The sequence below is a fragment of the Montipora foliosa genome, chromosome 4, assembly GCF_036669935.1.
Source record: "Montipora foliosa isolate CH-2021 chromosome 4, ASM3666993v2, whole genome shotgun sequence".
In the NCBI taxonomy this organism is placed as follows: Eukaryota; Metazoa; Cnidaria; class Anthozoa; order Scleractinia; family Acroporidae; genus Montipora; species Montipora foliosa.
In genome coordinates, this window is record NC_090872.1 from 41,089,715 (window position 1) to 41,104,599 (window position 14,885).

General features: G+C 41.0%; 2 protein-coding genes across 5 annotated transcripts in view; both read right to left on the reverse strand.

Annotated features, from left to right (window-relative positions):
* Positions 1 to 653: 653 nt before the first annotated feature.
* The window catches only part of LOC138000812 (ubiquitin carboxyl-terminal hydrolase 15-like), a 199,672-nt gene continuing 185,440 nt past the window's right edge, over positions 654 to 14,885 (reverse strand). For all 4 annotated transcript variants that reach the window (XM_068847466.1, XM_068847465.1, XM_068847468.1 and 1 more), the window contains one exon: positions 654 to 1,372. In XM_068847466.1, the coding sequence (XP_068703567.1) occupies positions 1,253 to 1,372 (120 nt within the window). In that variant the 3' untranslated portion in view covers positions 654 to 1,252. The remainder of the gene's footprint in view (positions 1,373 to 14,885) is intronic.
* Positions 13,955 to 14,885, reverse strand: part of LOC138000814 (piggyBac transposable element-derived protein 4-like) — a 3,261-nt gene continuing 2,330 nt past the window's right edge. Inside the window, exon 1 of the mRNA XM_068847469.1 lies at positions 13,955 to 14,885. This exon is cut by the window's right edge and continues 2,330 nt beyond it. Within this exon, the coding sequence (XP_068703570.1) occupies positions 14,312 to 14,885 (574 nt within the window). The 3' untranslated portion in view covers positions 13,955 to 14,311.

The window sequence follows — 14,885 nt, forward strand, 5'->3', positions numbered from 1 at the left end:
CTTTAAAAGATTCTTTGGGGCCCTTTTGAGGATTCTATTTAGGAAGATTTATTCCTTAGGAGAAAAAGTGGACCGCCACGTTTGACCACCAATCCCAGTCCATTAAAGTTACTGTAAAGGTAGAAACAGCGAGAATAAATAAACAACGATGAGAATTTTCGGACTTTCAAATCTTAGGGGAAAAATTGAATAGCGGTTCATTGCCGTGATTCAACATCTTCAGTTCCCACGGCCTGCTCCCGTCTGACCTTGTAGCTCAGTCGGTAGAGCAGCGTTGATCTAACCCGAAGGTCGTGTGTTCAATTCCCACCCTGGTCAGAGTTTTTCTCTGTCCTTGTGTGGTACCCATTTCCATTTGTAGGGCTAACGCTCCAGTAGTGTAGCAGCTCTCGTAACCTGCTATTGTTTGGTATTGTAAGCAGCTTCTATTGTTTTTTAAGTGTAAGTCCTTGTTTCAATTGTTTAGTCTTTTGTTTTTGGCTTGGGTAGCGAACCAATCACGTTATACGTTACGAGAGCTGCTACATGACTCTAACGCTCACATGGTTTATATGGGGTAGAAACCTAGCACTTCACATTACACTCAAGTCTGTTCAAGAATACAAGGATTGGTATGAAAATCATTGAAACGTGACTTAAGAGAAAAGCGATAGTTTCCAGAAAAATCGCTACAGTTTATTTCAATTTCTGTCTTTCATTACAACAACATCTGTTTAAAGGATACAGGCAACAAAATCGCCATGTTACAAATGCTTTAATGTATGAACTCTTTAAAGTGAAAAACCTTAAATAACAATGACCACAACCAGGTTTTCTGAGCCCGCAAGACTGAGCACCCCCAGCAAACCATTGTTTTAACGAAAACCGTTGGTCAGCAACCTTGGCTCTGGTCATTGGTGTCTAAGGTCTTCCCTTTAAAGTCCAAAGCAATTTAAATTCTTTAAACGGACACCTCAGGCTTTTCTTATCATTCGTGACATTAACATTGTTTCTCTTTGTTCTAACTTCGCAAATATTAATCCAAGTCAGTTACTGTACCTAGGTTCATAATCATACGACCAAGTTCACTGACTAACTTCCGTTTTCTAATGCTCTTAAAATTATTTCAACATTTCTTCTCTAAGTCAAAGCGCAGAGATTCATTCAAAGTTCTTTTAAATGTAAAATATAATTATCGACTGTGCAAGTGCTCGAAGCCTCTTACATCCCAATCAAGTGAAAGACCTTCTTGCGTGATGAGCGTCGTCGGTCATCATACAGCCGGCATATCCACATCCTGATCAGTGCAATTGGTCCCTGCATCTTTCTCTTCCATAGTCTCCTCGTTTTTGATCTCTTGTCGCTCGTAAAAAAGAACATAAGCTGCCTTGGACTGAAATGAAGCAAGAAGAAACAAGCACGTAGTGAAAGCTTGACATGAGAGGTTAAAAGTCTATTCCCAGTCAAATGTTTAAAAGAAATTCAATAAATGGTGCTCACGATCACGCGTTAGTCAACAGTCTGTACACGAGGGTTATTACATCATCAGACACTATAATACTATTTTTCCGGGTACATATAGTAAACTGCAACTATTCTGCAAGGACTCCTTAAGGTTTCAAGGACCTACAACCGCAGGGACGAAATTTCATGCGAAACTGTATCAACGTACATGTATAAGGCCTGCTTGATAGACCAGTTTGATAGAAACAGTTTGTTTTGTTTTCCCGAGACAAAGTCGAGGGAAACATGTGTGACTTGGGAGGAAAACAAAACTATTCTTTTCTCAAGGAACCAGGCATCACGTGCTTTGTTCTATATTTAGACTTTTCCTTCAAGAATCGCAGCAAAACATCCGTAGCGGGCAACAACTGCCGCATTGTATCACGGTCGGGATAAAATTCATTTGATCAGGGGCACGTGATCAAGAATCAACCAATCACAGTGCTCGTTTTGTTGAGTGAAAGTCTAGGTACATAACAACAAGGATTATTTGCAGCCATTCCTCCAAAGATATCTACGTACATAAAAAAAAAAGAAAACAAAAGCTCGAGGCCTGTAGTAACAATATTTAGAAGTGGATGGTTTTCAATGAATTGAAAGATAATCACGATAAAACCGCATTACTGATTATTCATTCCAGGCCCCATTTGTTCAAATGATGGATAGCGCTATCCGCCGGATAGCGATTTATCCGGTGGATAGCGTTATCCACCTCCTGAACAACTAGGCCAGCTATTATTTATGCCGGTCTATCTTTATTTACGTGCTGGGGATGTCGAAGTTGTTCCTGTTAAAGCTGCTTCCAATCTCGGTGTTGTTGTTGTTGAGGATACTATGTCTTTTAAATCACACAATATGGACGTTTGCAAGTCTTCTGTCTAACATCTCGAGGATTAGAAGAAAGTTCAGGTCCGGATTGACACTTAACAATTTTCGGACAAGAAAAGATTTTGTGATGCAAGAAAGCAAGTGAAGCGTTTATCCATGAGAAACAAACATTTTCGGCGATTGATCAGTCTGTGTCAAGTTTTTGTCACGTATACGTACAGGGTTCGTAATCTTAAGAATTTTCAATTCCATGACTTTCCATGACTTTTTCCAGTTTTCCATGACCTACACTTTAGCTGCCAGTTTCGAAAATTGTCAAAATCGTCCTTGTTTTTGGAGTATTTTCTGACATAACTCGCCTGCATTTTATTTTGTCCTTGCTTCCACTACTGCAATAATTTACGTACCACACATAACTATAATTTTCATGACTTTCCATGACTTTCCAGGCCTGGAAACTGAAATACTTCAATTCCATGATTTTCCAGATTTTCCATGACCTGTATGAACCCTGTACGTATCAACCTCAAATCAGTGGCTACTCGTACGGGACCCGTACGAACACCGACCTATATTTGCTATTCATACGGGAGTCTTCATAAAATGATTATGAACGACATAGTCACACAGTTTTTCAAAGCTAAAAACTTTAAATGGATGCCTAGTCTTAAATACTGTTTATCAGCGCTATTTGAAATGGGTGCTTAGACTTATATGCGAGAAACACAAGGTAGGTCAGACGGCTGGTGACATCGAACGAAGGAGTTATGTCATGAAATTAAAAAGGCACAAATGCCGCTGTTTGATGAACTGTATATAAAAGAATTAAAGACAAGGTAAGACTTTCCGACTGTTATTGAACCCGTAATAATCACTCTAAGAAGACTCCCGTGTGAAGAGCAAATTTTGGTCAGTGTACGGGCTCTGCACGAATAGCCACTGCGTATATTTTTGCTGCACACAGCTGGTTAGTGTTTACAATACAAATCGTGAAGTATATTATTAACGCCAGTACAATAAAAGAGAAATTGTACCTCGTCACCAGTCGTAGTCACTGCGGAGCTACATGGGAAGCATGCGCATGCTAGCTAGTCAATTGCATCAGTGCTTTCTAGTCGATCGCCACGGGTTTTAGTCACTCCACGGGTTTTTCCCTCACTGCACTCGCTTTCTTTTGTGTTTACCTTCTATTCTCCAGATAACCAGAGGTAAGCTTCGCGGAAGCCCCTTTTTTCTTTCGCGTTATTATAAATTGCTAACCATTTCTCGCATTCAGATTACTGTATTATGCCAAGCACAATGGAAGAACAGTCAACGAGCGCACCTTCTGTTGAGAGCCCACTGGGCGCGACAACTACTGACCCAACGGGCACCACAAACAAACTTGAAAAGGCCGTGGACCAGCTCAACGCCCACATGGACAGAATGTCAACTTTTCTGGGGCAATTATGCCAAAGCATCCCCACCCGGGAATGTTCTCGCAAAGCGCGGGAAGCTGGCTCACACGACCCAACGGGCACAAACGAGCCTGAACGCAAACGACAACGCGGCAGCGAAAGCTTCTCTTCGGATGAAGAAGCCGACGGCCCTTGCATGAAATTTAGCAAGGACTCTGACGCGATAAGCATTACCGCCTCAGAAGAAGAGGTTCAGAATTTGCTCGATGGCGTAAGTGGGGGGAGCTCCCACAAAAAACGACAATAATGAAGGCGCCGAAGACCACGATGAAATTCTTAAGGAGTTGACTGCCATAAGGGTCCTCCCATCAACAAACAGTTGGCCGAAATGGCCAACAAACGTTGGGGCAAGAAGCTTGAACAGGAAAAAATGTCGAGCTTCTTGACCAAATATGACCACCCGGAAAACTGCGTGGATATAACAGTGACTCGTGTCAATTCAGAAATTTGGCAGTCACTAAACTCCTTCAGGAAGAAAGCCGACCTTCGGCTCGCCAATTTGCAACAGGCTTTCCAGAAGGCAACGTTTGCAACCCTAACGAATGCCGATAAATTGCTCCGCATTACTGATTTAAGCGGTCCTTCCAAAAAGGAACTGCTTACGAGCAGTATCGGTATTGTGGCCTTGCTAGGGCATGCCGCAAGTGAGATATCTCTTTTGCGGCGGGAACAAGTGAAACCCACCTTAAAGCCTGAGTTCCATGCCCTCTGCTCCTCGGAGACGAAGGCCTCTGCAAAGTTTCTCTTTGGGGAGGACCTCGCCAAACAAGTACACGATGTGAAAGAAACCCATCGCATTGGAAACACGGTCGGTTCCTCTAACGGCCACAGCCGTGGATATCGCCGTGGTCCGCAAAGAGGGAAAACCACAACAAGAGCGGCTCCCACTCAAGACCGCCTTTTTTGGGGAAGGGCACGTGACCGAACAGTCGCAAGAAAGTACCCTATCAGAAGAGCGGCAACCCTGCAGGGAAGAAATAATGCGCTCCCTCGAGCAAATCAAATTATCGGTGAGTGATTTTCCCAGCTTCATTACTTTTGCTCTTCGTGGTTATCTCCAAGCTCGTTGCGACAATTTTCGGGCCGGATGTGTTTCGCATTCCTCTGATGCCTGGAGTCAGCTGACATCCGATAAAGAGATTTTATCTACTGTTTCTGGCATGGAAATAGAATTCGATAGCCCTCCTTGTCAACACTACCTTTCCCAATCTGTCAGATCAGATTTTGATGCACAGGTAATAGATTTGGAAATAGCAAAACTATTCTCCAAACGTGTCATCGAGCCTACTGGGCATAGCCACGGAGAGATAATTTCCGACATCTTTCTGAGAAACAAAAAAGATGGTAGCTATCGGATGATACTAAACCTAAAGAAACTCAATCTATACACCAACAAAATGCATTTTAAGATGGACACCCTAAACACCGTCATCAAGCTCATTGAAAAAGATTGTTACATGGCCTCCATCGACGTTAAGGATGCCTATTATTCTGTGTCGATAAGACCTTCGGACAGGAAATATCTCCGCTTTATGTGGCGGGGTACACTTTTCCAGTTCACTTGTTTGCCTAATGGCCTTTCCTGTGCCCCTAGGAAATTTACTAAACTTCTGAAACCTGCTCTTTCTACCCTTCACCTAAGAGGCCATGTGTCAAGCACATATCTTGATGACATGTATTACAGGGGAAAACATACCAAGAGTGTGTAGGCAATGTTATTGATTCGGTCCGAGTGGTTGATTCCTTGGGGTTTGTCGCGCACCCTGCAAAATCCACCTTCATCCCTTCGCAACGGCTCGAATTTTCGGGTTTCATACTGAACTCTGTCGAGATGACAATAAGGTTGACCCCAGAAAAAGCTACTGGCCTACAAACAGCCTGTAACATCTTGCTTGCCGACCCCTCCCCTACTATCAGGGACTTCGCACGCGTAATTGGAAAGATAGTGTCATGTTTTCCCGCGGTTTGCTATGGGCCCTTGTACTATCGGTCCCTTGAACGCGACAAATTAAGTGCCTTACATGCCAGTCAGTGGAATTTTGATCAAGAAGTCACGCTCTCGCCCCAGGCTGTCGAGGAACTTAAATGGTGGGCGAATAACGTGATCGATTCCTATAATGTCTTAACACAGGAAGGTCCAAATCACACGCTCACTACAGACGCCTCTATGGACGGCTGGGGAGCAGTGTTCGGAACTCGCTCCACTGGCGGCCTATGGGCCGCACAGGAGGCTAGAAATCACATCAATTATCTTGAACTTTTGGCAGTTTTTCTCGGGTTACAGGCTTTTTGTCACTCCCTTCACAATACACACATCCGATTGATGATACACAATACTACCGCTGTAGCTGTGATAAATCATATGGGAACATGTCATTCAGATATTTTGAACACGCTATCTAAACAATTGTGGTTATGGTGTCCCTCACGTAACATTTGGATTAGTGCAGCTCACATAGCAGGGAAATCCAACCAGCTGGCTGATCTAGAATCGCGCCAAAATAAAACGGATAGCGAGTGGATGCTTACTAAGAACTCCCTTTCACGCGCCTTAACGCAGTTGAATTTCCCCCCGGAAATTATCTTTTCGCTTCGAGGCTGAACGTGCAGTTCACCTGATATGTTGCATACAGGCCTGACCCAGGTGCAGTCGCCATTGATGCTTTTTCCCTTGATTGGTCCACTCTAAATTTCTACGCCTTTTCTCCTTTCAGCGTGATTCCAGCTGTTTTAAAGAAAATCAGGGACGACAAAGCGATGGGGGTATGTGTGTTGCCCAATTGGCCCACGCAAGCATGGTTCCCTCTGGCGATGAAAATGGCAATTTGCGAGAATGTACACCTCCGGGCAGACAAATATCTCCTGCACCTCCCAAGCCGTCCCAATGTGACCCACCCACTACACAAGCAACTCTCCCTCCTGGTTTGTCTCTTATCAGGCAAACCCTAACAGGTCACGGCACCTCTACAAAGGCCAAGGACATCATAATGGCTTCCTGGCATACGGGAACTGTTCTGCCAGTCACAAGGAATCAATCGATTCGACGCTAGTGGGAAGAATGGCATTGCTTTCCTGGCAACCTTGTTCACCTCTGGTTTAGGTTACAGTGCAATAAACACTGCTCGATCTGCACTGTCTTCTGTCATCTGCACATCCACTAATGGCTCGGTTCCTAAAAGGCGTTTTTGAACTTAAGCCTTCTTTGCCAAGATATAGCTCCATCTGGGACGTCAGCATAGTCCTTCAACACCTCAGATCCTTGGGACCCCCAACACAGTTAGACCTGAAGTCCCTCACTAAGAAGACAACTATGCTCCTTTGTTTATTAACGGGCCAGTGATGTCAGACCATCACGAAGCTGGATACCGCCCTTATGCAAGAACTTCCAGGGAAGATCGTGTTTACTATTGGCGACACACTCAAAACCACCCGGTGCCGGAAGCACCTCGCACCCATAGAACTACTGGCATACCCGAGAGATGAGTCGATTTGCGTAGTGTCCCACTTGAAGCAATACATAGCCTGTACAAAATCAATTCGAGCGACGCACGATACCCAGCTGCTTATCAGCTATGCAAAGCCGCACAAGCCAGTCTCCAACTCCACCGTAGGGAAATGGGCCAAAAGTGTTCTAAAGGACTCAGGAATTGACACAGGAACATTCTCCGTCAACAGCGCTAGACCAGCCTCTACCTCGTACAGTGCCCTGACTGGCCTAACTCTAGCAGAAATCCTCAAAGCAGGAGGTTGGACCAATGCCCAAACCTTTGCCAAGCATTACCACAAACCAATTGATGTGAACTTTGTAGCCAGCATTCTAAGCCATTTCCAGAACATTTCCGAATAGGAAGAATTTTCTCTTATTATTATATTCAGTGTATTATTGCTCGCTATCATTGTGCTGTCACGCAACATTGGGTTGCGGTTTTTGGTGGCAGATCATTTGATAGTTACGTTGTACTTACTATGATATTAAACTACTATATATGTTGGGTTTATCTCCCTCTGTGTTCCTTATTGCTGCAGTTACCTCGCGTGATCAGCTCTTTCAAGTCTCATGTAGCTCCGCAGTGACTAGGACTGGTGACGAGGTAGAATTCTAAAATTAAACGAGACTTACCTTAAGTCGATGTTTGATTGGAATTCTATCTCGTCGCCAGTCAGGAACGGAGGAGTTACATGCCCTCCCTTTGTAGGGTATGTCCCACCCAAACTCCTTCGTTCCTCGCCCTCTGCTCACGCTCGGGGTTTTTTCAAGATTGACTGGCTAGCATGCGCATGCTTCTCATGTAACTCCTCCGTTCCTGACTGGCGACGAGATAGTATTCCAATCAAACATCGACTTAAGGTAAGTCTCGTTTAATTTTAGAATTTTATCAAGCAAACGTGGGTGTGGTATATTATTTTATGATGGTGTATGTGTTACAGGTCATTTTGTTCCTTAGATTAATTTGCAACCAAACTAGGTCATTTTATTTTAAGCTAGGTTGAAATTGATAGTAGGAAACATCAGCAAAAACCCATCAATTATTAGTAAGTACATGTAATATATTGGTTAGTAAATTGGTCATAGAGGAAAGGGGATGAACTTAGTGCAGCTTAGATTTTCATGAGTATTTTATAAAACTCCAATGGTTTTTAAGTCTAGGCACTGATTTTACATGGTTAGCATTAAGATTGAGGTTAGGCATACAATGCATGATAACCGATTGTACTTTTCTTTCTCAGAGCTTTTTAGGACATTTTTCATTGATGAATCTCCTAAGGATGGCCGAGGGCAACAATATTGAATTATTGTCCAAGGAATAGAAGAGCTGAAACACATACATGATGTACTGTTGATTTTTAATTTGCTTAGTTATTTCCTCTATCTTTTGCTTACTTTGAATTCTTATTAATCAAAGGCAAGTAAAAACAAAAATTTGAAAAGTCAGTAAAAAGGGTTTAATAATCTATTGATTAGAAGCCATTTTGTAGGCTCTTGTAAGTGTTATATCTTTTGAATTATGAAATAAAATATTTGTTACTTTTTTTCAATTTTGCTCAGTCTACTTGTAGTGATAAATCCAAATTTTGTGATTATTTTGGGACAGTCCCCTTCAAGTTCTCCAATTTGAGCAAGTAGCACATTTGGATGACGGGGCGTTTCCTTTTCCATTTTATTAATTTTCAGCGCCACATAATCCAGAAGTTCGAACTTCTTCTTTTTCTTCTTCCCTTTCTGGTGCATGATAACTGCAAAAGACAGACTGATGGCTGCCTGCAAATAGCGTATTAAGTTGAACACCCATTTCAAACAGTGCTGATAAACAGTATTTAAGTCTCAGGACCCATTTTTGAGCGGTTAGCTTTCAATAACCGTGATCCAGGGTTAGTCTGTAGTCCGCGGTCTGCATTTGGCAAGTGTCAGACACCGCTCTCCTTTAATGTCAAGCTCATCCTGCCACTTTTTCAAATTATTCACCATTTTCCTGCTCTGCATGTGATGTAGCTGTGACTTGTCCACTCATTTGTGGCTTTTTAATTTCTTTTCTACGAGCGATTCCAAAAACCACTTCATACAGCATTTTGCCAATTGTTCTGTGAATGGTTATGTGTTTTTTTACAAGTGGTTTCTCCAAGATGATGACACCAGTGGTTCAGAGACGAGTTCTTTTCTTTGGTTAAACTGTAAAGGTTATCTTTTGTTGTTCTATTTGCCTGTGCCACCATCTTCTTTTCACTGTGGGAACGCTGTGTTTGTGGCGAAAATCGGTTTGTTATATCATGACTAGAAATGATCCCTTGTTCCTGGACCAGGTGTATTTTGCATAGCGACGTAACAAAACTTAATTCGCACAATATTTGACTATTTGTTCTTCAGAATAAAGACTCCACCTCTTTCAAACAATTTTTTGCTTTCGTGGCACTGGAGATTCAGAGTGTTTTTCATTCTACTTCAGATAAATTTAGCCTATGGACCCTTTATCTTCTTCACAAAGTTCTATCTTCGGCCTTTTACCTGTGTATGATCTGAAATTTTTCTAAGTCTCACTTTATGTCATTTACGCATGTGCGAAATGGTAGTTGTCGTGAAGGCTTGGAAACAGCTTAAACTCATTGGTAGAAAAAACATCTAGACGCTTTCAGTTGCTGATTCGATGACTTAGCGGTTAATACAGAGGAGACGTAATCTCAGATGTCCTATGGTGCGAGGGTTCGAATCCTTGGAGCAGCATGGAATGTTGTGAAAGTTCAAGGTAAGAGGCACAGTCTGTTGGTAGTAAACAACGACCGTAGAGGGGAAGGAGAGGGAGAGATGGTTAGTGAACGAAGAACGGAAAGGTGCTTTCTTTTTTATTCCCCCTAAAAATCCAGGCCCCATTTCTTTTAATTACATCGCCAAAAAAAAGGGAAACCCTTTTTTAGACAGTTCATAATAACCTAGGTTGAAACAAAATGACCTAGGTTGAAACAAAATAACCTAGTTCAAAATATTTTGACCTAGCTTGATATCATTTTGACCTAAAGTACATTTCAAACTACAACTTATGTTCTGTAGAAGCAACTTGAGCTAACTAGACGCTTTATAAGCGTACACTGGGTTGCCTGTGGTACCTGATACTCAAACACAGAAAGGACTGAGTTGGGTGGTATTAAACTGCAGCGTTCCACACAATTTTTTCAAGTCGGGGGTCATTAAGACCATATAAGGGGCCACCCAGAAGTCATACGAGCAGAGGCCCTTTGGCTCACACGTTCATACGACGAAACATATCTTTTTCTGAGGTTAAAAACCTGGCTACTGGCCTATTAATCATTTGTTAGAACAAAGAAATTTCTGTAATCTTTAGAAAAAATAGACACGCATTGCTTACGTGTGGTAGTGCAGCAACACAGCGCTTTATTCCATATTGTCAACTCTAGCTGCGTTTTGTCTTCCAGGATATTCAAGTTCAACATGTAGCTCTAAGAGTACATGATATTGTTTTGGTATTGTATATCATTGTAGTGCCATGGTACAAGTCTTACGTAAATAGCCCCCTGAGAAGAAAGCAAAGTACTAAACCAGAAAGATTGAACAAAATAAAAGGGAATAGAGAAACATTGGCTTCTAGGCTGACATGTTGTTCATTTTCAAGTTCCCTCAGATCTTCTTTTCAACACAAGTTTAAGCGTGCACTCTGAGCGTCTGACAGATTTGTAATACAAAAGTTCACTGAAGTTAATACCTCCCCAGCGGGGATAGTATCTGGATGGGTGACCTAAAAATATACCACTGTGTAACAGAGGCATAGGACCAAAAAGTCTATTTAAACACTCAAAAATGCAAACTAAGCAAGGTACAGATTTTGTTAGCTTGCTTTATGCAAAAAAAATATTGATGCAAAAGTAAATAAATTTTGATACACAGTTTTTAGGAAGAGCAGAAGGAAGTTTTCAGGATGGTCGATCGAGAATAAAATATTTTTGCCATCAGCAACAAAATTTACGACATGAAAACAACATTAATTTTAAACCGTGAATATAAAAAGTTACGATCAGCGACAAACATTTTGGGAGATTTTTGCTACGTTAAATGTTGTTATTGCACTTTTGGCTACACAAGTAAATCGCAAAATTGAAAGTGACATTGAATTCAGCAGCCCCTCGATCAAGTTACCCCGGTGTGTTTACTCGCGAAACATTGAAGCATCTAAGTCAAATGATGGCTACTGGGTTTTTGTTTTTGTTAGTTTTCTTTTCTTTCAAGTGTTATAAAGTTTGACAAGAAATGTGCGAATTCAACACAAACATCACAATCGCTCAATTCTTGAGGTTGACCATTGTTTCTGTGATAGTTGTAAGCTAAGATCGCCATAAAATAGCGGAAACTTAAAAAAATGCACCTTATCTCAAAAACGACCACGGTGACCCCCATTGCATCGGGCAGAATGAGCGGACATTTACGGATAATAATGAGCTCCCCTGGCAGGCCATTCAAGCATGAACGCCCCACAAAAGCGCAACAATTAGAGAGAAAAGGAATGAATTTGGCTAAGTTCACGCACTAAAATCGCTATTTTCAAATACCTATAGGCCATTTTTTGCTGATAAAACAGCGGATTCTTGTAGTTTAGGGACTAAACTTTAATGTTATTCAAAAACTAATAAAATCCAACTCCAATAAGTTCCAGACTTTTTGCCTCCAAAACTGCACTTCCTTGCTTTTTCTAGTATGGGTTATGACCACATTAAAAATTCAGCCTGATTTTTTTGGTAGAAACAAGCGACAATCTCTGCATAAAACAACGGACTATCGAAGATGCACATCTCTCCTTCACTTTGACCGTTTTTTCCGTTAAATTCAAGCACAAAAAGTTTTAGACTTTAACGCTTAAAAATTCGAGGTTCAAAATTTGTGCGAGTTCAGAGTCAAGTCTTTGTCTTACCGTATTACAATGGTTGCCATGAAAGAACAATGCGAAGCTTAACTCCTTTGTTGAGCTAAATTCAGTCATCTGTAAACGGAGTATAATTTTATGCAAACTGGCTTTCGACCAGCGACGTTTGAATACTGAACAACACAGCCGGCTTCTGTTTGTGTAAGGAAAGTGATGAGTAATGGATGACCACCCGATCGCAAATGATTTGGACCAGGAGAGAGCTCGTAGAACCCCTGGTCCAACCTCTGCTCGTGCATATGGTGGCACCTTATGTTAATGGCGACGACAAGAACTTCTCTCTGCAAATAAATGGGAAACTATTGTGGGAATGGAGGAAGTTGAAAGGAAATTTAGAGAAACTGTTTGCGATCTTACAAGCAAACCTACGTTTAATTGGTTACACACTGGAGGAATCAGCCTTCGATCGCGTCGCGAATTTGTTGAATACCCGAAACAAAAGTTCGTAGACAAGTTGAACAAAGAACGAAATGGGAAAAGGAGAAAAAGAAAGAAAGATGAAACATGGCTCAAGATAGCTCTCCATCCCAAGGAGATTTCGAAAACGCCATACAACATTGTTATGGAAATGGGTAAAAAGGAGAGCGAACTGCAGCACAACAATTACCAGTTACAAGATGCCCAAGTGGAGCAAGCAGAGAAAATGTACGAAGCAATGAAAGAGGTCCATGAAGAAGGGCACAGTGGCAAAAAATTCTCAGAAGTCTCTGGAAAACAACAACAGAGGCACATGTCGCAAATCCAGTGAGTTAAACATGTCTTGATTTCTATTAAGGTTATTTCCCGTTTCAGATAAGATTTATTTATATTTTTCCTAATGGTCTTCACAAGCAAATAGCTTTTCTACGTTTGTTTAACATACACAAACTCAAAACTTTGGATACAAAGTTAACATAACTTAAGAAATAACAATCATACATGTAGCTATCATTGGACTAATGATGCCTGCATTATACACAATCTTGTAACTATGGTTGCAAACATAGATTAAAGAAATACCATTGCTATCATTCGACTTAAATTATTGTTTTTCAGAATGACAATTATAATAATGATTATTTCTACATTGCATAGGAAAAAAGCCAAAAAAGCTTTGTGGTTTGCGGAGACCTATGGCCTGCTGCCCAAGTCCCTTGTGTTGAGTGAAGAGAACGGTCAGCTTCATACAATCAACATCAATAACTCCTCCGAAGGTAACTATTATCAATCTCTTTTACCACAGCGTGTTACAGATGTATGTTGCACAACATAATTTCACAATTTATTTGTTTGTATTGTTAAGCAGTTCGGTTCATACGGTAGTACCGAATAGTGACTCCACTGTTATTTTCTCTATTGTAACATTATTTTCTATCTTATTTAAAGGTAACCACACCATTGCAGTCGTCAAAGGCCCAGAGGACTACAAGACTCTAAAGGAAGGCCTTAAAAATGTTTGTGAGGCTGTGAACCAGTTGGTGAGACAAGGATACCTTCACTTTCATTTGGGAGGTGATTACAAAGTGAGTACATAGACTGTCTTAGTTGAGTCAAATTCGTTTGTTTGCGTGTTGTTTTTTTTCTCTTTTAAAGGGACATATGTAGATTTATCTCAAGACATTGAGTGCTACCCAGCTCAATAAAGAAAGTTAATTATTATTAATGGTATTAGTACTATTGTTATTATTATTATTATTATTATTATTATTATTATTATTATTATTATTATTATTAACCCTTTCACTACTAAAGGCTTTGGTGGCTAATCCCATGCTGTTCCTGGAGCATAATGAGGCCATCATGGACATTTTTACTCCCAAATGAAACATATATGCTCAGTAGTTACTGGAACATTTTGTCAGACAATAAAATACACAAAATTGAAGTTGAAACGTGAGTTTACTTATATCAAATACTTGATTTGAGCACAATATACAAATTTTAAAAATATTGTTGCTGAATTCACGACTTTCTTAAAATTTCAAATTTACCGCCATATTGCGAACAGTAACATATCCAATTAAAGCCAAGAAATAACAATATATGTTGAACCCTGTTTTCTATTTACACTTATCAACAGCAAGATCATATTGGGTTAAAATTTGCTTCTTAAATCCTGATTTGAGTTTATAAGTTTGCATTTCAATCACTATGAAATTCATTGTGGCATGATGAGCGGCAAAGAGCAACTTTGCAAATCTTGCACTCGTAGCTAGTTTCGACCCTGTGACCTTTCGGCGTTTTGCGTTTCATTTTACTGCACTGCATACATGTTCGCTTTCTTCCTTCTACACGAACGGAGACATGGTCGGCTGGACTAACAGCACGGCTTGGACCAGTTGGAATTGGCCCTCTTGCGGCGCGTTTTCTTTGACTGAAACCATTGATAAGTTGTCCTGCAAGTTGGCGTTTGAATGGAAGTAATGCTCTTTTTGTCTTTCCTTGTGACGAACGGACAAAGGCATTGCTCACAGACAAATTAAAAGCAAGCCAGAATAAATATTTGTACCACTTGCACGATTGCCAGCCAGAAGCGTAAAATGAACGAAGTTGATCGGCACGATCAACACCTCCCATGTTGGCGGTGTAAACATCAGCCACCTTCGGTTTTGTAATGTGTGTGCGTTGACCACGCATAGTTCTTTCAACTTGTCTACCTGCTTCCATAGGTGAAACATTAGTTGAAAGAAAAGAAACATCTTTCTTGTCGTGCCAT